We start from the raw sequence: 23,410 nt of genomic DNA on the forward strand, positions 1-23,410 counted from the left end.
TTCAGCTCATCACAGAATGATAGGAAAAGATTGATGTGTAACATAATTTGAAAAATATTTTGAAAAGGTCTTATGGCCTAAAAACAGAAAACCCTCGGATTATAACAATTTGACTATTTAGAATGAAGCTGTCTGATAGTTGAGGTTTTGTTATTCCTTAATTTATCATCTTGTGTCAGTTAGGAACATATTTGGCTGCAAGTATCAGAAAATTGAAGTGCAATGTTAACCAATCAGGGGCTTATTTTTCTTATCTCACATGAGATACAGATATGGTCAGCTCAGGGCTGGTGCAGTTGCTTTCTGAGACACCTGGTCTCTCTGTGTCACCATCCTCAGCACTGTGGCTTTCATCCTCCAGCTTGTTGTCTCATGATCATGTGGTGTCTGCTGAACCTCTCTGCATCTTATCTGTGTTCTAGGCAGGAAGAAAAGAGAAGACCAAAGGGGAAAGACATTTTTCTGGCAAGTCTTGCTTTATTTTGAGAGAAACAAAGCTCTCCTTGGAACTTTTTCCTGTGTCACATGGCCACCCTAGCTACGTTGGAAACTGGGACTTCAAGTAGGCTTTCCAGCCCTCATAGTAGAAGTAGGCTAAGAAGGTGATTGGAAAGGGTGTTGAGTAAGCATCCTTGAGTGTCTGCCACACGTCTCTCCATAACTAGCCTCAAAGTTCCTTGAGGGCACCTCCCAGCTCTTGGCATGGAACAAGGTGCTGAATCAGTGAAGCAAGGAATGGCCAAGTTTCCTTTGGAAAGAGGGGGCTGGCCTGGCCCTAAGAGCAGCCAGCCTAATTCTGAACAGGGTTCCGGGAGGCTAAGTGGAATTGTTGCTTGGATTGGAGAAGAAATGAGGCAGGAGTCCAGATCCCAAAGAGCCAATGCACGAGCAGAGGTGTGTCTTCAGGGCAGACAAGGGAGAGGAGGCAGGTGTGTTTTAGGACCTCAGTCAGGATGCGGCACAGAGCAGGTACCTTGCAGCCCAGTTCCTTCATCCTGGGAAGGAAGACTGAATGAAAACACAGGTGTAGTGGAAGGAGCTGCAAAGTGCACCCAAGGGCCTGAGGGAGGCCTTGACGTAGTCGTTGCAGCTGTACTTTGTGAAAGCAGTTTCCTTCTTGATCACCTGGGCTCTCACCCCCTATGCTCTCAGAAGCTACGTGAAGGAGGCAGGTTTGCACACCGAAACAGGTCCTTTTGTCATCTTCATGCTCAAAGAACAGGGCAGCTTGGCAAGATGTGAAATATATGGGTGAGAACACTTTTTTCCTTTAAAACATTATAAATCTTGTTCCATTACCTTCTGAAATTTGACATTGAAGCCAAGCAGACTTTTGTTTCTTTCTGGACAAACTGTTTTGTGTTTTTTTTGTTTTTTGTTTTTCAGCCAGAATGCTTATAGGATTTTTTTCTTTTTATTTATAATTTAAGTCTTGCCAGATAATGTCTAGGAGTAGGGTCTTTGTTAGTTCATTCATCTCCCCTCCTCTCCCTTCTCCTTTCCTCCCCTCCTCTCCCATTTCCACCCTTCCTCCCTTTCTCCATCCCTCCCTCCCTCCTTTCCTTCCTTCCTTCCTTCCTTCCTTCCTTCCTTCCTTCCTTCCTTCCTTCTTCCCTCCTTCCTTCCCTGTTTTTAACTTCTCTGGAACAAGATGGGTCTTTTCCATAATGCCTAGGATTATTTGTTTGTTTATAGCTCAGAAAAAAGATTTCCTATTATGTACTAGATTCTTGCTTCAATGGCTTTTTTCGCGTCTCTTCTTCAGGAGCACCAGTTATCCATTTATTGGATCTCCACTCTCTGTCTTCCAAAGATCTCAGCTTCCCTTTTATTCCTTTCATCTCTATTTTCTTTGCATTCCATAAGAACTTGTCAAATTCTCCCCCACCTCATTATTGATTTGCTTTTTCACACTACCAGTTGCATTTCTTTCTCCTATTAATATGCATTTTAACTCTGAATGTTTCTTCTAATTATTTTTTTCTTCTTACAAAAGTAATATATATTTATTGTAAAAAGTTTAGGAAATACAAGTAAGCAAAAATAAGATAATCTGAACCACCATTATTTCACCACCCAGAAATTACATATCCTCCAGACATTTTTCTGTGAATGAATACACATATGTCATTTTTAATAATGGGTTCATAATAAGCACAATGTTTTACAAACTGCTTTGTTTTTACTTTCAAGTGTAACATGCCTGTTTCCCCATGCTATTGAAATAGAATAACATTGATATTTCACAATGTAATTTTTAATGCCTGTAATAATATTTCATTGCCCAGATATACCACAAATTATTAAACCAATTCCCCTTTGTTGAACATTTCAATTTTTTTCTCAAAATTATTGATACTATAAATTGTGCTGCAACAAACATTCTTGTAGCTCATCTTTATACACATCTATGATTATTTCCTACAATTAATTCCTAGGAGATGGTTAAAGGGCATGCAGAATTGTAAGAACTTTGATGTATTTGCTGCTGTGTAGTATTGCTTTTCTGGATACCTTTCCCATGTAATCTAGCTCTCTTTTCATATCATTTTATTGCCTTTTCACTGCAACCCTTTCTATTTAAAGATATTTACTCCTGTTCATAAAGACCATATTTTCTTATATCCTATTAAACATACCCGTTTCTTGAATTCTTTTTCTGTAACCTTTATCCAGTCCTTTCCAGAGTTCTGCTCTTCTTCTGATTCTTCAGAATGATGTTTCCTTCCTCCCTCCCTCCCTCCTACTCTCCCGCCTTCCTTTTCTTCTTTTTCTCTTCTTACTGGTTGCTAGTCAGACACTATTTTAAACCAGAAGCCCAAGCAGGCTACTTTCAGTGTGAGATCGGTTATTCTCTTTGGAGCCAGTATTATGTGTAGGGGCAAGTTCAGGGCCTGGTTGGCAGGTCCCCACCTGCCCCCCCGAGTGCCAAGGTGGGTGTCCCTCCAAAGGTTCACCGGCTTCTGAAGAACTCCTAACAGTCTGTTCCTTTAACTTAAGCCAAACCAAAATGCTCCTTGGGGATAAGACATAAAAATAATTCAAGAATTTTGCAGGTCAGAACACCTGGATTTACTAGATATTTTCCTGAAGGAAGAATTATCATGAGAGAGGAAGAAGGAGGGTTTTAGGTCCCAGGCAGGGTGGGCTCAAGCTGAAAACCAGAGGCTAGGGGAAACCCCGGGCCACCTCTCATTACCTTGTGACTACCCAATGCATAGCCAGCCCTAACCTCCTGCCTTCCCTCTTGACTGGGTCTCCATGCTGCCCCTCCTCACCTAACCTCCACAGAGACACCAATTAAAATGCTGTTAAATTGTCTGCATTTCCAAATTTGACACTTGCACAGCAAGTGCTCCCATTCTCGAAGTTGCCCGGTTGGTTGCCTTGGACATCACATGACAACTGCTCCTTTGGTATTTATGTGTGAGGGCTTGGTGGGATAAATCTGAAAGCCAATATAATTAACCCCTTCATAAGTCATCTCCCTCCTCTTCTTCCTTAGTCAATTGCCCATGTGTGTTCCTCAGCCCCCTGTTCTTCATCCCCTCTCCGGGGCTGGCATCCTCCCTCCCCCAGGCTTTGCACATGGCTTGGGTCCCCGTGTCTGCTTAGTCCAACAATTGTGACTGACTCAAATGATCAGTTCAGCTCAATGACCACCTCAAAAGGGCAAGAGTCACAGGATGGAACATTACGCTGCCAGTGGGCCTTGACCTTGGCCCATCTGCTTCAGTAGAGGACTTGCTTGAGGCCCCGCAGCTCTTCAGTGTGTGTTATTTGTTGTTTTTCCCTTGCTGCTTTTAATATGTTTTCTTTATATTTAATTTTGGATAGTTTGATTAATATGTGTCTTGGCATGTTTTTCCTTGGATTTATCCTGTATGGGACTCTCTGTGCTTCCAGGACTTGATTAACTATTTCCTTTCCCATATTAGGGAAGTTTTCAACTATAATCTCTTCAAATATTTTCTCAGTCCCTTTCTTTTTCTCTTCTTCTGGGACCCTTATAATTCGAATGTTGGTGCATTTAATGTTGTCCCAGAGGTCTCTGAGACTGTCCTCAGTTCTTTTCATTCTTTTTTCTTTATTCTGCTCTGCAGTAGCTATTTCCACCATTTTATCTTCCAGGTCATTTATCCGTTCTTCTGCCTCAGTTATTCTGCTATTGATCCCATCTAGAGTATTTTTAATTTCATTTATTGTGTTTTTCATCGTTGCTTGGTTCCTCTTTAGTTCTTCTATGTCCTTGTTAAATGTTTCTTGCATTTTGTCTATTCTATTTCCAAGATTTTGGATCATCCTTACTATCATTATTCTGAATTCTTTTTCAGGTAGACTACCTATTTCCTCTTCATTTGTTAGGTCTGGTGTGTTTTGACCCTGCTCCTTCATCTGCCAGTACTGGCAGGTCCCAGTACTGCCACTGAAGAGCCTTCTGGGCTCTGAGTCTGGACTCTCTCCACTGTGCCATGCCTTAGAAAATCCAGAATTGGATGGATCGCCTGCTGTATGCCTTAGGGAGTGTAAGTTCAACCAGTACCACTGGCTCTAACAGGAAGAGGAGACAGAGGCTAATGAACAGATTTCAGGGACCTCAGGAAGCCCAACATGGCCTCATGTCACCAATTTATACTCAACATTCAACAAACATTTACTGATTGATTATTATATCCTAGGCCCTGAGCTACCAACTGCAGCTGTTGCAGTGAACATGGTTCTGCTTCTAAAAGAGATAAGACGAGTTCCTGAATACTTCCTTACTGTAAGGCAGGTTACTTACTTTAACCTTATATTCCAAAACTTCAGGGAAAGTCCAGCTTTCAGTGAACAAACATTCTGTCCTAAGTGTACCACATATGTTGATCAAACCAAATTTCCCAGTTTGAAAATCAGAAAACAGAATCACCCTAACTTTAATACGAAGCAGGATGAGATGAGTCTTAGGTGAGGTACAAAAAAAATGTTGGGTGCGTTGTGCCTGATTGGGCAACAGAGAAGTCTTCAGGGAGGGTCCATTGAAGCTGGGCCATGAAGATGGGCAGGGCTTTGCCAGGAGGAGTGGGGAAGAGGACTCCTTTGGGCAGAGGGGATGACAGATGAGGGGCACCTGGAAGGTGGCACAGGGATACTAAATAACTGGACCAGGGCACAGGGCTCAGAGAACTGAGAAATAATGTCAGGGAGAAAGTGAGGGCAGGACCACCGCAGGCGCTGATCAGAATAAGCCATCAAAGGTCTTTATTGAATGAGGCAGCCGAGGCAGTAATGAAGGAGTGGGTGTGTGGGCAGGCTCAGAGGGGAGGGATGAAGTGTAGAGGAAAGGGCGAGAGCGTTGGGGGTGTCACCATTCAAATGCTGTCATTTACTGTTACTCATATTTGTGGTATGTTACACAGTAATCGACACAGTATTGCAGTGTGATGAGTGAGGTGCAGAGCGTGTGGGGAAGTAGGAGGACACCGACCCCCCTTCCTTCGCTGAGCTTTGTTCTCCCCATAGAACATTCCCTTGTTCTTCCATGATCCCAGGTCTCCCCTGCTAACCCCTGGATGCCAAGATTTTTTCCAAGTAGGTTCGTAAACTCCAAAGTCTTCTTCTTTTATTTTTTCCTGTGTCAAAACTTATCTGTCCCTTGCCCTATGATCTAAGGACTCCAAATGTAAACCACAGTTCAATAGTGGTTCCTGGAATGTGGCAATGACTGCTTATGAGTCAAGCAAGGGCCACCTTTACTGGATAACAGATATGCATTTTCAAAGGGATGATTGGAAACAGGGATAGGTCTTACATTCATTTCCTGCACCGTGGCTGGTACACAGAGGGAACACTGTGGATCACCCAGACTGTCTGCATCTCAGACACCTCGGCACGTGGGCGGGAAGGAGGAGACCCTTCAGCTTCTCCAGATTGCCCTATGTGTGTGGGGTTTGTTTCTTCTGCCCAGAATGGGTCTCTGCTCCAATCAGGTTATGGAAAGTTGGTGGAAATTATTCCCATATGGAGGAGGGAGAGCTGCTGTGAGTCATGGTTGACTCTCTACATTGATCTGCAAGGTATTGACTCCAAGACAAACCCCATGTGCTAACGCAGACATGTTTACCCTGTGCGGGAGGAAATGCAGGCCCCCGTGTCCTGGACTGTGCGGGCGTGTCTGTGAACCATCTGGAGAGAACAAGAAAGAAAGAACCCCTGCTTGGCAGCTTCATCTTTTCCTCCTTTTTTTCGGGATTGGTTTATCCTTCTTGGCTTTTCATAACGGTGGTCCCGCCTCATAACTGCTGTGTCCCTGTTGCTGCAGGACAGAGCGGGCTCCACCGTGGACAGGCCCCCTTGTCTGGCTGCCATCTCGCCTCCCAAGGGCTCATGTCCCCTGGTTTCCCTCTTGCTTCTTGGAAGGTCAGCTCAGCCTATAGGCTTGTCTGCAGGTGAGAATATTCCTCCAGGAGATAACAGCTCTTGTCTTCCATTAGGTTATTGCTTCTGTCTGTCTCTCACACAAACACTCCGGGTGTGTGCTTCTATCATTCATGATAAAGGCCACTCTGTCTTTCCAGTCTTATTTTACAGTTGTCTCTGCCAGAACAACAGACTCTGTGAAACTGTGGTCTGGAGGGAGCACCACCATTTCATTGTTAGCAAAAACCATTCCTGAGCTGTCTTGAATTCTTAAAAGGAACTTTATGAAAACTCAGGGATGTCTGGGCAACTTGTGAACACAAGTGGAAAATCTGCTTGTTCTCCCCCAGAGGGGCCCTTACTAATATCCTTTAAGCAACAGGGGTCATGGGTCCCAAGCAGCAGGACCCATATCTGCAGAGGCCAGAATGCCTTTGGGAGAGCCCTCTGCCACGCCCCCCTGGACAATCTTCCTGTGCTGACGCAGGTTCCTTCCGCATCTCACTTCTCTGCTCCTTCCTACCGCACTCACCATTTGCTACTAGATGTGTTCCAAAAGGTTGCACCCTCTAGGAGCCAGCTTCCTCCAGCCTCATCCTGCAGACCTTGGGACTAACAGACGTCATCAATAATTGTTTATATATTTCAATACGCATTTGGAAAATTTCCAGAACTGTTCCTGGACTTTTATATCAGTGCTTAAGTGTTTATGTCTCAGCCTTTCTTTGTGATTTGGTATTTTGGAATGTCTAATTTTTAGAATCTTGGTGGTTATTCAAATATTCATTCATATATTTTCTCTTCCCTTTGTGGTTCAGCTGTGCAAGCTAGTTTTGTCCTACAGAGTTATTTAATGGCAACACATTCTATTTTTCAGATTAGCTGAACTTCTCAAGCCAGGAATTTCCACCAGCTATCAGGCCAGGAGAAGGCCCTTTATTGATGACATCTTTGTGAACTGTGAGGGTGGTTTGTCATTTGCTCTTGGAATTATGGTTGGCACACCAGTCTGTGAACATTTAAAGACAGAAATGGTGAATCCGTATATCTGTCAATTAGCAGACTTGACAGCTTATCTGATAAACTAAGTCTTTTCTTTCTTCACCTTGTTTTTCCAACTCTGTGAGGGTCAGAGTAAAGTGGGTCAGGAGGTATAGCCCAGATCCGTGGCTCCCCAATCTCCCCACAGCCTCAACCCTGGGAGATGAAAGACATAGAGGAATGTGCAGATAGGTGAATTGGGAGAGGCTGGACTTCCTTTCAAGGCAGAACCCCTTCTGGACAGGCCACAGAGGTCTCCAGGCACTCAGCTCTGAAAGTACAGACACTCGATAAAAATCAGCAAGCTCTGAAGGCTGACTCACACCAACCAAACTTACAAGGGACTGATTTATAAACCAGAGCTTAAATGCTGATGTATCTGGAGAGAGAACCCTGGTGGGACGGCTGGTCCTGGCCACTGGCTCAGGCCACTGACCCCTCTCTGGTGGGTGGTATACTCAGGAGTTCAGCTCTCAGCCCAGAAGATTCCTTAATGAACATTGCATTAGAACAAGGTGAGATGCCTTTAGGCAGACCAAGGCATGCCCTGTTTCCACACTACAGACATTTTGATCTTAGGAAGTGAGTCTTTCACTGAAAATCGGAGCCCCACTCTGTCAGGCAGTCCTGGGAGTACCTGGGCAGTTATTTTTACTTTCCAACTCACCCTGTCTGTCACCAGATGCATCTGCCTTCCCATTAGGACTGGAGGATTCGGTCTAGTTATTGACGATCACACTTATCTTAGAGTGAGTTTTCATTTGGATGTTCCTGGGACATTTTAGGAGGGCCCCTCAGCTCCTTGGTGAGCTCTAAAAGACACATTTATCTCAGCCTCGCCAACCTAGCTCACATGTGAGTCCCCGTGGGGGCTTCATGGATGCTCAGTTCTCCTAACTTCACTGTCAGTGGCTGACCTTTTCCAACCTGGTCACCAGATACTGGGACTCTGTGTGCCAGATTCAGGGCTTGTAGTTCCCTTTGTGTGAACTCTGCTTCTCAGCAAGAAGGTCAGAATCCCAACCTTCAGCAGGTGAGGAAGATGGTGATCTTGATGCTGTCTGTAAATCCAGGCTTCCAGTTCTAGCACCCCAATCTCACAGGGTACATCCTGCTAAGTTTCTTGCATAGCATTTTTTAAATGATCCTTAGCAGAGAAGGGAACAAGGCTCAGTAATTCAAGGAGTTAATTGTCAGTCATCCCTGTTTGACTCTCAGTGCTTTGCAAGGTTTACCTGACAACAGGTGTGTCCTTGTGATAAGCTTTCCTTGGGCCACGAGGAAGATGAGAAAGTATACTTGGAGTTCACTCAAGTGATGGAGGAATGGATTCGGTCACCAGGTGTGACCTCAATGACACTTAACCTTCCCTCCCTCTCTTCTCCTTCCCAGATTGTCATTGAAGATATTGGGAACAAAAGAAAATATGATTTCCCTCTTAACCGCTGGCTGGCCTTGGATGAAGACGATGGCAAAATTCAGAGGGATATCTTAGTGGGCGGAGCTGAGACCACAGGTAGAACGGAAGAAAGGGGAGGCCCAATTGGCTAATATTTCACTTTCTGCCTGAAGGTCAGTGTTCTCATCTGTGGGTCTGGAGGCCTACAATCAAGTGGGAAGCAACCATGTCTTTAGACAACATTCCTCCTGCCCCTGAAAGTATTCTGTCCCCCCGGGCTGGAGTCTGGGGTTCTGCTGATACCAGAGGTGATGGAGAGGCGCCCCTGAGCAGACACTGACTTCCCAGGGCAAGAGAAGTTATCCACAGGATGGAGCCAGGATGTGAACTCCCGACACATGTGGATGTTTATGAGGATGTTGACCAACTCTTACCTCCTCCTACTATTGAGTGCTTCCTATATGGCAGACTGTCTCTAGGCACCTGACTCATGTCATCTCCTCTAATACTCACAACAACCTTATAGTATGGGAATGGTTACTGTTCCCATTTCATAGTAGAGGAAACTGAGTCACAAGTTAAGAGACCTGTTCAAGGTCACACAGCTGATAAGTGACAAATCCAGGATTTGGTCTGCCTCCTAAATCTCTACCCTGTGTGAGTTCCATGGAAAACCTGAAGCTCCCAGCATGGAAGTTCATAGATATTCCAGAATATCAATGTTGGTGAACACACACAGCTGAGAACGTGCTCTGGGACAGACCCTCCCATGGCTCCCACTGCACAGAGAATGAGTCCAAGTTCTGAGGTATAAGATAAAATTGCTCCACGATTGGGCTCCAATTGACCATTTCAGCAGCATCTTTCAACATCTTCCACTACCACTTCCACACACACACTCCCTCTCCCTCCCCCGATCTGCACACCTTTCACTCTTCCCCACACCTACCTCCTCTCCCTGCTCCCCCCACCTCACCCACATGCCTTCCCTCTCCCCTCCCCTTAGCTGCTGGCCTTACTCTTTCTCTTTGGAATATGCTTTCTCCTCAGCCTGTGATGCCATTTCTCTTCTTTCTGCTTCTCAAATTCCTGCTTCCATTCACTTCCTCTGAAACTTTCCCTACCCCCTCTAGACAGAGCCATCTCTCCCTTCTCTTGCTCCAGACATTTTGGGAAGAACGTGATTGCTATTGTTTAGGAAACCAAATGCTCCTCTGCTCCAGTGCTTTTCAACCATGGCATTATGGCGCCTTGGCCTGGGTGAGGGGCGCCACATTGTCGGGTGTGTCACGACTTTGTATTCTATAGTTTGCAAATTATTTACTTAAAACATCCACTAGAGCAGATTTAATATGCCCCCTTTAACTGTGTTACTATTAGTTGCTTCCAGTGGTAGACGAGGAGAAATGACAGTGAGAGGCTGGAATTGCTGACAACCTAGGCTATGGCAGTATGTCTAGTGTGAGAACACCATCTGTCCATGTGTTGTGAAGTAAAGCTGGACACCCACTCTTTGAGGGCAGTGGCTATTCCTTTTTATCTTCATAGTCTCCCAAGGCCTGTCATAGAGTAAGCACTCAGTAAATGTTTGTTGAGCAAGGGAAGGTGCGAATGTATGAATGAATAATGTGTCCATGTAGTTGCATGTGCTATCTCCCAAAGATATTTTATTTCTCTGAGATCAGGGGATGGGGGTAGGATGAAAGGGAGGTGGGAGACTAACAAGGCTTAAAGTACCACTTGCCTTAGACTCTGGGACAGTGTGAAAAAAGGCAGACCACACCTTAGCAGAATTTCCTATAGTTTCCTGTTCAAATGTTTGTCTTTGGTGTTTTCCTTTAGTCTGTCTCATCTCAGAGTTTAATCTCCTCTTGCTGGCTCTTCCCCAGAACTCCATGTCCTCACATTGCCTTCTGACTGACCAAAACCCCAAATGTCCCAACCCACAATGTCCTCTCCCTCCCTTAATCTTCCACATCCCACCACCCCAGGTGTTAAAGGAGGACATTAGTGCCCTCTATTAAGAGTTATGTTTTTAAGTTATGTGCAAAAGAGCAAGCTCCATGAATCAGATAGTCCTGAATATAAATCTCTCTTAATCGAGTTGACTATTATAATTAAATGAGACATAATAGAATTCATCTGGCAGCTATTAATAATATGCACATGGTAATTAGCATTAATAATAAGTACTATTCTTAACCAACCCAAGCTCTTCCTTCTCTTTGTTAGTTTCCTGTAACGGGGGCTGGCAGCTTCCTGTAACCTGCAGTTTGTTCCTAAACTCAGATGCACTGAAACACCAACTCCAAAAAAGATAAAGTGAAGTGGAAAGGGGCACTGGATGCCGTCTGGGGGAGGAGGACTTAGGGGGATGGGGATGTACAGCAGAGGGAGGGCCTAGGGAGGTGTGGCCAGGTGGGGGAGAAGGTGGGTAGGATATTGTTGACAGCTTGCACTGAACCCTCTCCTTCCCCCTGTTGTTTCCATACCAGCCATCTCATATATTGTCACCGTCTTCACTGGGGATGTCCGGGGTGCTGGGACCAAATCCAAAATCTACCTGGTCATGTACGGGGCCAGAGGGAATAAGAACAGCGGGAAAATCTTCCTGGAGGGTGGTGTGTTTGACCGTGGCCGCACAGACATCTTCAACATCGAGCTGGCTGTCCTCCTCAGCCCATTGAGCCGGGTCTCCATTGGACATGGCAATGTGGGAGTCAATAGAGGCTGGTACTGTGAGAAGGTAAGGGAGGCCGGGGAGGACCCTGCCCTGATTCAACCCTTCTCTTTAACTTGCAAATACAAACTCTAATCTGAATCCTACTTCCTACTTCCTTTGCACCAGTTACAAAGTACATGAGAAATCCCTCTCACGGGGCCGTTTTTTTTTTTTTTTATTCAAACAGAAAGTCACAAAAATTATAATCATCCTCATCAGTTCACTCACTCCCATATAATTAGTTTTTTTTTCATCTTGATCTTTTGTTAGCACTTCTATGAATTCATCAGTTTTCCATTAGAGTTCAGAAAATGCTTATTCATTCAATTCAGCAGTATAGTCAGTTACCAGAAACCTGTACTTGTCAGAGTCTTTTCCATGAATTCCTTAAAGATGAAACCCTTTTATAGGAACATTTTTGCGAAAGCATCAGAGTACACCCAGAACTGTCTGTAAATGACAAAAGACTTAAAAATGGCCACGGTTAAAGATTTGATGAAATTTCATAATAATGCAATTGACAAGGAAATTTAGTTATTTCTGAGATATACATTTTAAAGTAATAACTAGAATTATGACTTATAACATTATACCAGAACATATAAGATTTTTAGAAATTTCATGTAATGTCTGAAACATTTATATTAACATATTTCCATACAAATAACCCAAAGAAAGTTTAGTATTAGTTGCTTTTTTTGTTTGTTTGTTTTTTATACTGCAGGTTCTTATTAGTCATCAATTTTATACACATCAGTGTATACATGTCAATCCCAATCGCCCAATTCAGCACACCACCATCCCCACTCCACCGCAGTTTTCACCCCTTGGTGTCCACACGTTTGTTCTCTACATCTGGGTCTCAACTCCTGCCCTGCAAACTGGTTCATCTGTACCATTTTTCTAGGTTCCACATACATGCGTTAATAAACGATATTTGTTTTTCTTTCTGACTTAATTTCACTCTGTATGACAGTCTCTAGATCCATCCACGTCTCAACAAATGACTCAATTTCGTTCCTTTGTATGGCTGAGTAATATTCCATTGTATATATGTACCACAACTTCTTTATCCATTCCTCTGTCGATGGGCATTTAGGTTGCTTCCATGACCTGGCTATTGTAAATAGTGCTGCAATGAACATTGGGGTGCATGTGTCTTTTTGAATTATGGTTTTCTCTGGGTATACGCCCAGTAGTGGGATTGCTGGATCATATGGTAATTCTATTTTTAGTTTTTTAAGGAACCTCCATACTGTTCTCCATAGTGGCTGTATAAATTTACATTCCCACCAACAGTGCAAGAGGGATCCCTTTTCTCCACACCCTCTCCAGCATTGGTTGTTTGTAGATTTTCTGATGATGCCCATTCTAACTGGTGTGAGGTGATACCTCATTGTAGTTTTGATTTGCATTTCTCTAATAATTAGTCATGTTGAGCAGCTTTTCATGTGCTTCTTGGCCATCTGTATGTCTTCTTTGGAGAAATGTCTATTTAGGTCTTCTGCCCATTTTTGGATTGGGTTGTTTGTTTCTTTAATATTGAACTGCATGAGCTGTTTATATATTTTGGAGATTAATCCTTTGTCCGTTGATTCATTTGCGAATATTTTCTCCCATTCTGAGGGTTGTCTTTTCGTCTTGTTTATGGTTTCCTTTGCTGTGCCAAAGCTTTTAAGTTTCATTAGGTCCCATTTGTTTATTTTTGTTTTTATTTCCATTACTCTAGGAGGTGGATCAAAAAAGATCTTGCTGTGATTTATGTCAAAGAGTGTTCTTCCTATGTTTTCCTCTAAGAGTTTTATAGTGTCTGGTCTTACATTGAGGTCTTGAATCCATTTTGAGTTTATTTTTGTGTATGGTGTTAGGGAGTGTTCTAATTTCATTCTTTTACATGTAGCTGTCCAGTTTTCCCAGCACCACTTATTGAAGAGACTGTCTTTTCTCCAGTGTATATCTTTGCCTCCTTTCTCATAGATTAGTTGACCATAGGTGCGTGGGTTTATCTCCGGGCTTTCTATCTTGTTCCATTGATCTATGTTTCTGTTTCTGTGCCAATACCATATTGTCTTGATTACTGTAGCTTTATAGTATAGTCTGAAGTCAGGGAGTCTGATTCCTCCAGCTCCGTTTTTTTCCCTCAAGACTGCTTTGGCTATTTGGGGTCTTTTGTGTCTCCATACAAATTTTAAGATGATTTGTTCTAGTTCCATAGAAAATGCCATTGGTAATTTGATAGGGATTGCATTGAATCTGTAGATTGCTTTGGATAGTATAGTCATTTTCACAATATTGATTCTTCCAATCCAAGAACATGGTATATCTCTCCATCTGTTGGTATCATCTTTAATTTCTTTCATCAGTGTCTTATAGTTTTCTGCATACAGGTTTTTGTTTTCCTAGGTAGGTTTATTCTTAGGTATTTTATTCTTTTGGTTGCAATGGTAAATGGGAGTGTTTCCATAATTTCTCTTTCAGATTTTTCATCATTAGTATATAGGAATGCATGAGATTTCTGTGCATTAATTTTCTATCCTGCAACTTTACCAAATTCATTGATTAGCTCTAGTAGTTTTCTGGTGGCATTTTTAGGGTTCCCTACATATAGTATCATGTCATCTGCAAACAGTGACAGTTTTACTTCTTCTTTTCCAATTTGTATTCCTTTTATTTCTTTTTCTTCTCTGATTGCCGTGGCTAGGACTTCCAAAACTATGTTGAATAATAGTGGTGAGAGTGGACATCGTTGTCTCGTTCCTGATCTTAGAGGAAATGCTTTCAGTTGTTCACCATTGAGAATGATGTTTGCTGTGGGTTTGTCATATATGGCCTTTATTATGTTGAGGTATGTTCCCTCTATGCCCACATTCTTTAGAGTTTTTATCATAAATTGGTGTTAAATTATGTCAAAAGCTTTTTGTGCATCTATTGAGATGATCATATGGTTTTTATTCTTCAGTTTGGTAATACGGTGTATCACATTGATTGATTTGTGTATATTGAAGATTCCTTGCATCTCTGGGATAAATCCCACTTGGTCATGGTGTATGATCCTTTTAATGTGTTGTTGGATTCTTTTTGCTAGTATTTTGTTGAGGATTTTTGCATCTATATTCATCAGTGATATTGGTCTGTACTTTTCTTTTTTTGTAGTATCTGTCTGGTTTTGCTATCAGGGTGACGGTGGCCTGATAGAATGAGTTTGGGAGTGTTCCTTCCTCTGTAATTTTTTGGAAGAATGTGAGAAGGATGGGTGTTAGCTCTTCTCTAAATGTTTGATAGAATTCTCCTGTGAAGCCATGTGGTCCTGGACTTTTGTTTGTTGGAAGATTTTTAATCACAGTTTCAATTTCATTACTTGTGATTGGTCTGTTCATATTTTCTGTTTCTTCCTGGTTCAGTCTTGGAAGGTTATACCTTTCTAAGAATTTGTCCATTTCTTCCAGATTTTCCATTTTATTCACATAGAGTTGCTTGTGGTAGTCTCTTAGGATGCTTTGTATTTCTGCGGTGTCTGTTGTAACGTCTCCTTTTTCATTTCTAATTTTATTGATTTGAGTCCTCTCCCTCTTTTTCTTGATGAGTCTGGCTAATGGTCTATCAATTTTGTTTATCTTTCCAAAGAACCAGCTTCTAGCTTTATTGATCTTTGCTATTGTTTTCTTTGTTTCTATTTCATTTATTTCTGATCTGATCTTTATGATTTCTTTCCTTCTGCTAACTTTGGGTTTTGTTTGTTCTTCTTTCTCTAGTTCCTTTAGGTGTAAGTTTAGATTGTTTACTTGAGATTTTTCTTGTTTCTTGAGGTAGGCTTGTATAGCTATAAACTGCCCTCTTAGAACTGCTTTTGCTGCATCCCATAGGTTTTGGATCGTCGTGTTTTCATTGTCATTTGTTCCTAGGTATTTTTTGATTTCCTCTTTGATTTCTTCAGTGATCTCTTGATTATTTAGTAACGTATTGTTTAGCCTCCATGTGTTTGTGTTTTTTACATTTTTTCCCCTGTAATTCATTTCTAATCTCATAGCGTTGTGGTCAGAAAAGATGCTTGATATGATTTCAATTTTCTTAAATTTACTGAGGCTTGATTTGTGACCCAAGTTGTGATCTATCCTAGAGAATGTTCTGTACACACTTGAAAGGAAAGTGTAATCTGCTGTTTTTGGTTGGAATGTCCTATAAATGTCAATTAAATCTATCTGGTCTATTGTGTCATTTAAAGCTTCTGTTTCCTTATTTATTTTCATTTTGGATGATCTGTCCATTGGTGTAAGTGAGGTGTTAAAGTCCCCCACTATTATTGTGTTACTGTCGATTTCCTCTTTTAGAACTGTTAGCAGTTGCCTTATGTATTGAGGTGCTCCTATGTTGGGTGCATATATATTTATAATTGTTATATCTTCTTCTTGGATTGATCCCTTGATCATTATGTAGTGTCCTTCCTTTTCTCTTGTACCGTTCTTTATTTTAAAGTCTATTTTATCTGATATGAGTATAGCTACTCCAGCTTTCATTTGATTTCCATTTGCATGGAATATCTTTTTCCATCCCCTCACTTTCAGTCTGTATGTGTCCTTAGATCTGAAGTGGGTCTCTTGTAGACAGCATATATATGAGTGTTGTTTTTGTATCAATTTAGCAAGCCTGTGTCTTTTGGTTGGAGCATTTAATCCATTCACGTTTAAGGTAATTATCAATATATATGTTCCTATGACCATTTTCTTAATTGTTTTGGGTTTGGTTTTGTAGGTCCTTTTTTTCTCTTGTGTTTCCCAGTTAGAGAAGTTCCTTTAGCATTTGTTGTAGAGCTGGTTTGGTGGTGCTGAATTCTCTTAACTTTTGCTTGTCTGTAAAGCTTCTGATTTCTCCATTGAATCTGAATGGATCCTTGCCGGGTAGAGTAATCTTGGTTGTAGGTTCTTCCCTTTCATCACTTTAAGTATATCATGCCACTCCCTTCTGGCTTGTAGAGTTTCTGCTGAGAATCAGCTGTTAACCTTATGGGAGTTCCCTTGTATGTTATTTGTCATTTTTCCCTTGCTGCTTTCAATAATTTTTCTTTGTCTTTAATTTTTGCCAATTTGATTACTATGTGTCTCGGCATGTTTCTCATTGGGTTTTTCCTGTATGGGACTCGCTGCGCTTCCTGGACTTGGGTGACTATTTCCTTTCCCATGTTAGGGAATTTTTCGACTATAATCTCTTCAAATATTTTCTCGGGTCCTTTCTCTCTCTCTTCTCCTTCTGGGACCCCTATAATGTGAATGTTGTTGCATTTAATGTTGTCCCAGAGGTCTCTTAGGCTGTCTGCATTTCTTTTCATTCTTTTTTCTTTATTCTGTTCCGCAGCAGTGAATTCCACCATTCTGTCTTCCAGGTCACTTATCCGTTCTTCTGCCTCAGTTATTCTGCTATTGATTCCTTCTAGTGTAGTTTTCATTCCTTCTAGTGTAGTTTCCTTCTAGTGTAGTTGTTGTATTGTTCATCTCTGTTTGTTCTTTAATTCTTCTAGGTCTTTGTTAAACATTTCTTGCATCTTCTCAATCTTTGCCTCCATTGTTTTTCCGAGGTCCTGGATCATCTTCACTATCATTATTCTGAATTCTTTTTCTGGAAGGTTGCCTATTTCCACTTCATTTAGTTGTTTTTCTGGCATTTTATCTTGTTCCTTCATCTGGTATATAGCCCTCTGCCTTTTCATCTTGTCTGTCTTTCTGTGAATGTGGTTTTAGTTCCACAGGCTGCAGGATTGTAGTTCTTGCTTCTGGTCTCTGCCCTCTGGTGGATGAGGCTATCTAAAAGGCTCGGTGGGAGGGACTGTTGGTGGGTAGAGCTGACTGTTGCTGTGGTGGGCAGAGCTCAGTAAAACTTTAATCCACTTGACTGTTGATGGGTGGGGCTGGATTCCCTCCCTGTTGGTTGTTTGGCCTGCGGCAACCCAACACTGGAGCCTACCTGGGCTCTTTGGTGAGGCTAATGACAGACTCTGGGAGGGCTCATGCCAAGGAGTACTTCCCAGAAGTTTTGCTGTCAGCGTCCTTGTCCCCATGGTGAGCCACAGCCTCCCCCGCCTCTGCAGGAGACCCTCCAACACTAGCAGGTAGGTCTGGTTCATTCTCCCCTGGGGTCACTGCTCATTAAATTTTGGTCTTCTTCTTTTCTCATACTATAATTTTTGATACTATAATTTTCTCTCAAAGTAGTGCTTTACCTGCATCCCACATGTTATACTTGCATTATCATTCAGTTTGATTTTATTGTTTCATTTTAAAAATCAATTTTGTTGAGGTATAATTGACATAAAATAAAAATGCACTGTTTTGAACTGTACAGTTCTATGAGTTTTGACAAACTCAAAAACACCATGTAACCATCACCAGAATCAATATATGGAATGTTTCCATCACCCAACATGTTCCTTGTGCTCTCTCCCAGTCAGTCTCCCCAACTTCAAGCAACCATTGATCTGATTTCAGTTATTAAAGGTTAGATTTGTCTTTTCTAGCGTTTTCATATATTAGTACTTCATTCTTTTTATTGTTAAGTAGCATTCCATTGTAAGGGTGTACAAAAATTTGTTTATTCATTCAACTATTTGTGTATGCTTAGGTCATTTCCAGGTTTTGTTTTTGTTTTTCTCGATTATGAATAAAGCTGTTATGAACATTCATGTACAAGTTTTTATAAGGGCATGTTTGTAATTTTGTTGGGTAAATACCTAAGAGTGGAATTTCTGTATCCTATGGTAAATATACATTTAACTTAAAAAAAAATCTTCTAAGCTATTTTCAAAATGGCTGTACACTTTTGAATGCCCACCAACACCGTATGAGAATCCCAGTTGCTCTATATCCTCACCATCACTTGCTAATGTCAGTCTTTTAAATTTATAGATATTCTTATGGGTATGTGGTGGAATTTAATTATGGTTTTAATCTACATGGTTCTGATGACCAATTATGTTGAATATTTTTTTTCACATGCTTATGAATCATTTGTATATCTTCTTTTGTGAGGCATTTTTTGCCTCTTTTAAATTTTTTATCTTTTTATTATTGAACTATGGGTTCTTTATACATTCTTTTATTTTTCTTTAACGTCTTTATTGGAGTATAATTGCTTTAAAATGGTGTGTTAATTTCTGCTTTATAACAAAGTGAATCAGTTATACATATACATATGTTCCCATATCTCTTCACTCTTGCATCTCCCCCCCTCCCCCCCTCCCTATCCCACCCTTCTAGGTGATCACAAAGCACAGAGCTAATCTCCCGGTGCTATGCGGCTGCTTCCCACTAGCTATCTGTTTTACGTTTGGTAGTCTATATATGTCCATGCCACTCTATCACGTTGTCACAGCTTGCCATTCCCCCTCCCCATATCCTCAAGTCCATTCTCTAGTAGGTCTGTGTCTTTATTCCCGTCTTGCCACTAGGTTCTTCATGACCTTTTTTTTTTTTCCCCTTAGATTCCATATATATGTATTACCATACTGTATTTGTTTTTCTCTTTCTGACTTACTTCACTCTGTATAACAGACTCTAATAACTCCATCCACCTCACTACAAATAATTCAATTTCGTTTCCTTTTATGGCTGAGTAATATTCCATTGTATATATGTGCCAAATCTTCTTTATCCATTCATCCGATGATGGACACTTAGGTTGCTTCCATGTCCTGGCTATTCTAAATAGAGCTGCAATGAACATTTTAGTACGTGACTCTTTTTGAATTATGGTTTTCTCAGGGTATATGCCCTGTAGTGGGATTGCTGGGTCGTATGGTAGTTCTATTTTTAGTTTTTTAAGGAACCTTCCTACTGTTCTCCATAGTGGCTGTATCAATTTACATTCCCACCAACAGTGCAAGAGTGTTCCCTTTTCTCCACACCCTCTCCAGCATTTATTGTTTCTAGATTTTTTGATGATGGCCATTCTGACGGGTGTGAGATGATATCTCATTGTAGTTTTGATTTGCATTTCTCTAATGATTAATGATGTTGAGCATTCTTTCATGTGTTTGTTAGCAATCTGTATATCTTTTTTGGAGAAATGTCTATTTAGGTCTTCTGCCCATTTTTGGATTGGATTGTTTGTTTTTTTGTTATTGAGCTGCATGAGCTGCTTGTAAATTTTGGAGATTAGTCCTTTGTCATTTGCTTCATTTACAAATATTTTCTCCCATTCTGAGGGTTGTCTTTTCGTCTTGTTTATGGTTTCCTTCGCTGTGCAAAAGCTTTTAAGTTTCATTAGGTCCCATTTGTTTATTTTTGTTTTTATTTCCATTTCTCTAGGAGCTGGGTCAAAAAGGATCTTGCTGTGATTTATGTCATAGAGTGCTCTGCCTATGTTTTCCTCTAAGAGTTTGATAGTGTCTGGCCTTACATTTAGGTCTTTAATCCATTTTGAGTTTATTTTTGTGTATGGTGTCAGGGAGTGTTCTAATTTCATACTTTTACATGTAGCTGTCCAGTTTTCCCAGCACCACTTATTGAAGAGGCTGTCTTTTCTCCACTGTATATGCTTGCCTCCTTTATCAAAGATAAGGTGACCATATGTGCGTGGGATTATCTTTGGGTTTTCTATTCTGTTCCATTGATCTATATTTCTGTTTTTGTGCCAGTACCATACTGTCTTGATTACTGTAGCTTTGTAGTATAGTCTGAAGTCAGGGAGCCTGATTCCTCCAGCTCCATTTTTCTTTCTCAAGATTGCTTTGGCTATTCGGGGTCTTTTGTATTTCCATACAAATTGTGAAATTTTTGGTTCTAGTTCTGTGAAAAATGCCATTGGTAGTTTGATAGGGATTGCATTGAATCTGTAGATTGCTTTTGGTGGAATAGTCATTTTCACAATGTTGATTCTTCCAATCCAAGAACATGGTATATCTTTCCATATGTTTGTATCATCTTTAGTTTCTTTCATTCGTGTCTTATAATTTTTTGCACACAGGTCTTTTGTCTCCTTAGGTAGGTTTATTCCTAGATATTTTCTTCTTTTTGTTGCAATGGTAAATGGGAGTGTTTTCTTAATTTCACTTTCAGATTTTTCATCATTAGTGTATAGGAATGCAAGAGATTTCTGTGCGTTAATTTTGTATCCTGCTACTTTACCAAATTCATTGATTAGGTCTAGCAGTTTTCTGGTAGCAGCTTTAGGATTCTCTATGTATAGTACCATATCATCTGCAAACAGTGACAGCTTTACTTCTTCTTTTCCAATTTGGATTTCTTTTATTTCTTTTTCTTCTCTGATTGCTGTGGCTAAAACTTCCAAAACTATGTTGAATAATAGTGGTGAGAGTGGGCAACCTTATATTGTTCCTGATCTTAGTGGAAATGGTTTCTGTTTTTCACCATTGAGGACGATGTTGGCTGTGGGTTTCTCATATATGGCCTTTATTATGTTGAGGAAAGTTCCCTCTATGCCTATTTTCTGCAGGGCTTTTATCATAAATGGGTGTTGAATTTTGTCAAAAGCTTTCTCTGCATCTATTGAGATGATCATATGGTTTTTCTCCTTCAATTTGTTAATATGGTGTATCACGTTGATTTATTTGCATATACTGAAGAATCCTTGCATTCCTGGAATAAACCCCACTTGATTATGGTGTATGATCCTTTTAATGTGCTGTTGGATTCTGTTTGCTAGCATTTTTTTGAGGATTTTTGCATCTATGTTCATCAATGATATTGGCCTGTAGTTTTCTTTCTTTGTGACATCTTTGTCTGGTTTTGGAATCAGGGTGATGGTGGCCTCATAGAATGAGTTGGGGAGTGTTCCTCCCTCTGCAATATTTTGGAAGAGTTTGAGAAGGATAGGTGTTAGCTCTTCTCTAAATGTTTGATAGAATTCTCCTGTGAAGGCATCTGGTCCTGGGCTTTTGTTTGTTGGAAGATTTTTAATCACAGTTTCAATTTCAGTGCTTGTGATTGGTCTGTTCATATTTTCTATTTCTTCCTGGTTCAGTCTCGGCAGGTTGTGCATTTCTAAGAATTTGTCCATTTCTTCCAGGTTGTCCATTTTATTGGCATAGAGTTGCTTGTAGTAATCTCTCATGATCGTTTGTATTTCTGCAGTGTCAGTTGTTACTTCTCCTTTTTCATTTCTAATTCTATTGATTTGAGTCTTCTCCCTTTTTTTCTTGATGAGTCTGGCTAATGGTTTATCAATTTTATTTATCTTCTCAAAGAACCAGCTTTTAGTTTTATTGATCTTTGCTATCATTTCCTTCATTTCTTTTTCATTTATTTCTGATCTGATCTTTATGATTTCTTTCCTTCTGCTATCTTTGGGGTTTTTTTGTTCTTCTTTCTCTAATTGCTTTAGGTGCAAGGTTAGGTTGTTTATTCGAGATGTTTCCTGTTTCTTGAGGTAAGCTTGTATTGCTGTAAACTTCCCTCTTAGAACTGCTTTTACTGCATCCCATAGGTTTTGGGTCGTCGTGTCTCCATTGTCATTTGTTTCTAGGTATTTTTTGATTTCCCCTTTGATTTCTTCAGTGATCACTTCGTTATTAAGTAGTGTATTGTTTAGCCTCCATGTGTTTGTATTTTTTACAGATCTTTTCCTGTAATTGATATCTAGTCTCATAGCGTTGTGGTCAGAAAAGATACTTGATACGATTTCAATTTTCTTAAATTTACCAAGGCTTGATTTGTGACCCAAGATATGATCTATCCTGGAGAATGTTCCATGAGCACTTGAGAAAAATGTGTATTCTGTTGTTTTTGGATGAAATGTCCTATAAATATCAATTAAATCCATCTTGTTTAATGTATCATTTAAAGCTTGTGTTTCCTTATTTATTTTCATTTTGGATGATCTGTCTATTGGTGAAAGTGGGGTGTTAAAGTCCCCTACTATGATTGTGTTACTGTCGATTTCCCTTTTTATGGCTGTTAGTATTTGCCTTATGTATTGAGGTGCTCCTATGTTGAGTGCATAAATATTTACAATTGTTATATCTTCTCCTTTGATAGATCCCTTGATCATTATGTAGTGTCCTTCTTTGTCTCTTGTAATAGTCTTTATTTTAAAGTGTATTTTGTCTGATAAGAGAACTGCTACTCCAGCTTTCTTTTGATTTCCATTTGCATGGAATATCTTTTTCCATCCCCTCACTTTCAGTCTGTATGTGTCCCTAGGTCTGAAGTGGGTCTCTTGTAGGCAGCATATATACAGGTCTTGTTTTTGTATCCATTCAGCTAGTCTGTGTCTTTTGGTGGGAGCATTTAATCCATTTACATTTAAGGTAATTATCAATATGTATGTTCCTATTCCCATTTTATTAAATGTTTTGGGTTTGTTATTGTAGGTGTTTTCCTTCTCTTGTGTTTCTTGCCTAGAGAAGTTCCTTTAGCATTTGTTGTAAAGCTGGTTTGGTGGTGCTGAACTCTCTCAGCTTTTGCTTGTCTGTAAAGGTTTTAATTTCTCCATCAAATCTGAATGAGATCCTTGCTGGTTAGAGTAATCTTGGTTGTAGGTTTTTCTCCTTCATCACTTTAAATATGTCCTGCCACTCCCTCTGGCTTGCAGAGTTTCTGCTGAAAGATCAGCTGTTAACCTTATGGGGATTCCCTTGTGTGTTATTTGTTGTTTTTCCCTTGCTGCTTTTAATAAGTTTTCTTTATATTTAATTTTTGATAGTTTGATTAACATGTGTCTTGGTATGTTTCTCCTTGGATTTATCCTGTATGGGACTCTCTGTGCTTCCAGGACTTGATTAACTATTTCCTTTCCCATATTAGGGAAGTTTTCAACTATAATCTCTTCAAATATTGTCTCAGTCACTTTTTTTTCTCTTCTTCTTCTGGGACCCCTATAATTCAAATGTTGGTGTGTTTAAT

General features: G+C 40.5%; 1 protein-coding gene across 1 annotated transcript in view; it reads left to right on the plus strand.

The window, feature by feature from the left end:
• LOXHD1 (lipoxygenase homology PLAT domains 1) overlaps positions 1-23,410 on the plus strand; it is a 218,633-nt gene that overhangs the window by 44,284 nt on the left and 150,939 nt on the right. The window contains exons 7-8 of the mRNA XM_082353369.1: positions 8,833-8,956; positions 11,335-11,585. Coding sequence (XP_082209495.1) covers positions 8,833-8,956; positions 11,335-11,585 — 375 coding nt within the window. The remainder of the gene's footprint in view (positions 1-8,832; positions 8,957-11,334; positions 11,586-23,410) is intronic.

Source organism: Balaenoptera borealis, assembly GCF_965194805.1.
Source record: "Balaenoptera borealis genome assembly, chromosome: 14".
NCBI classification, from domain to species: domain Eukaryota; kingdom Metazoa; phylum Chordata; class Mammalia; order Artiodactyla; family Balaenopteridae; genus Balaenoptera; species Balaenoptera borealis.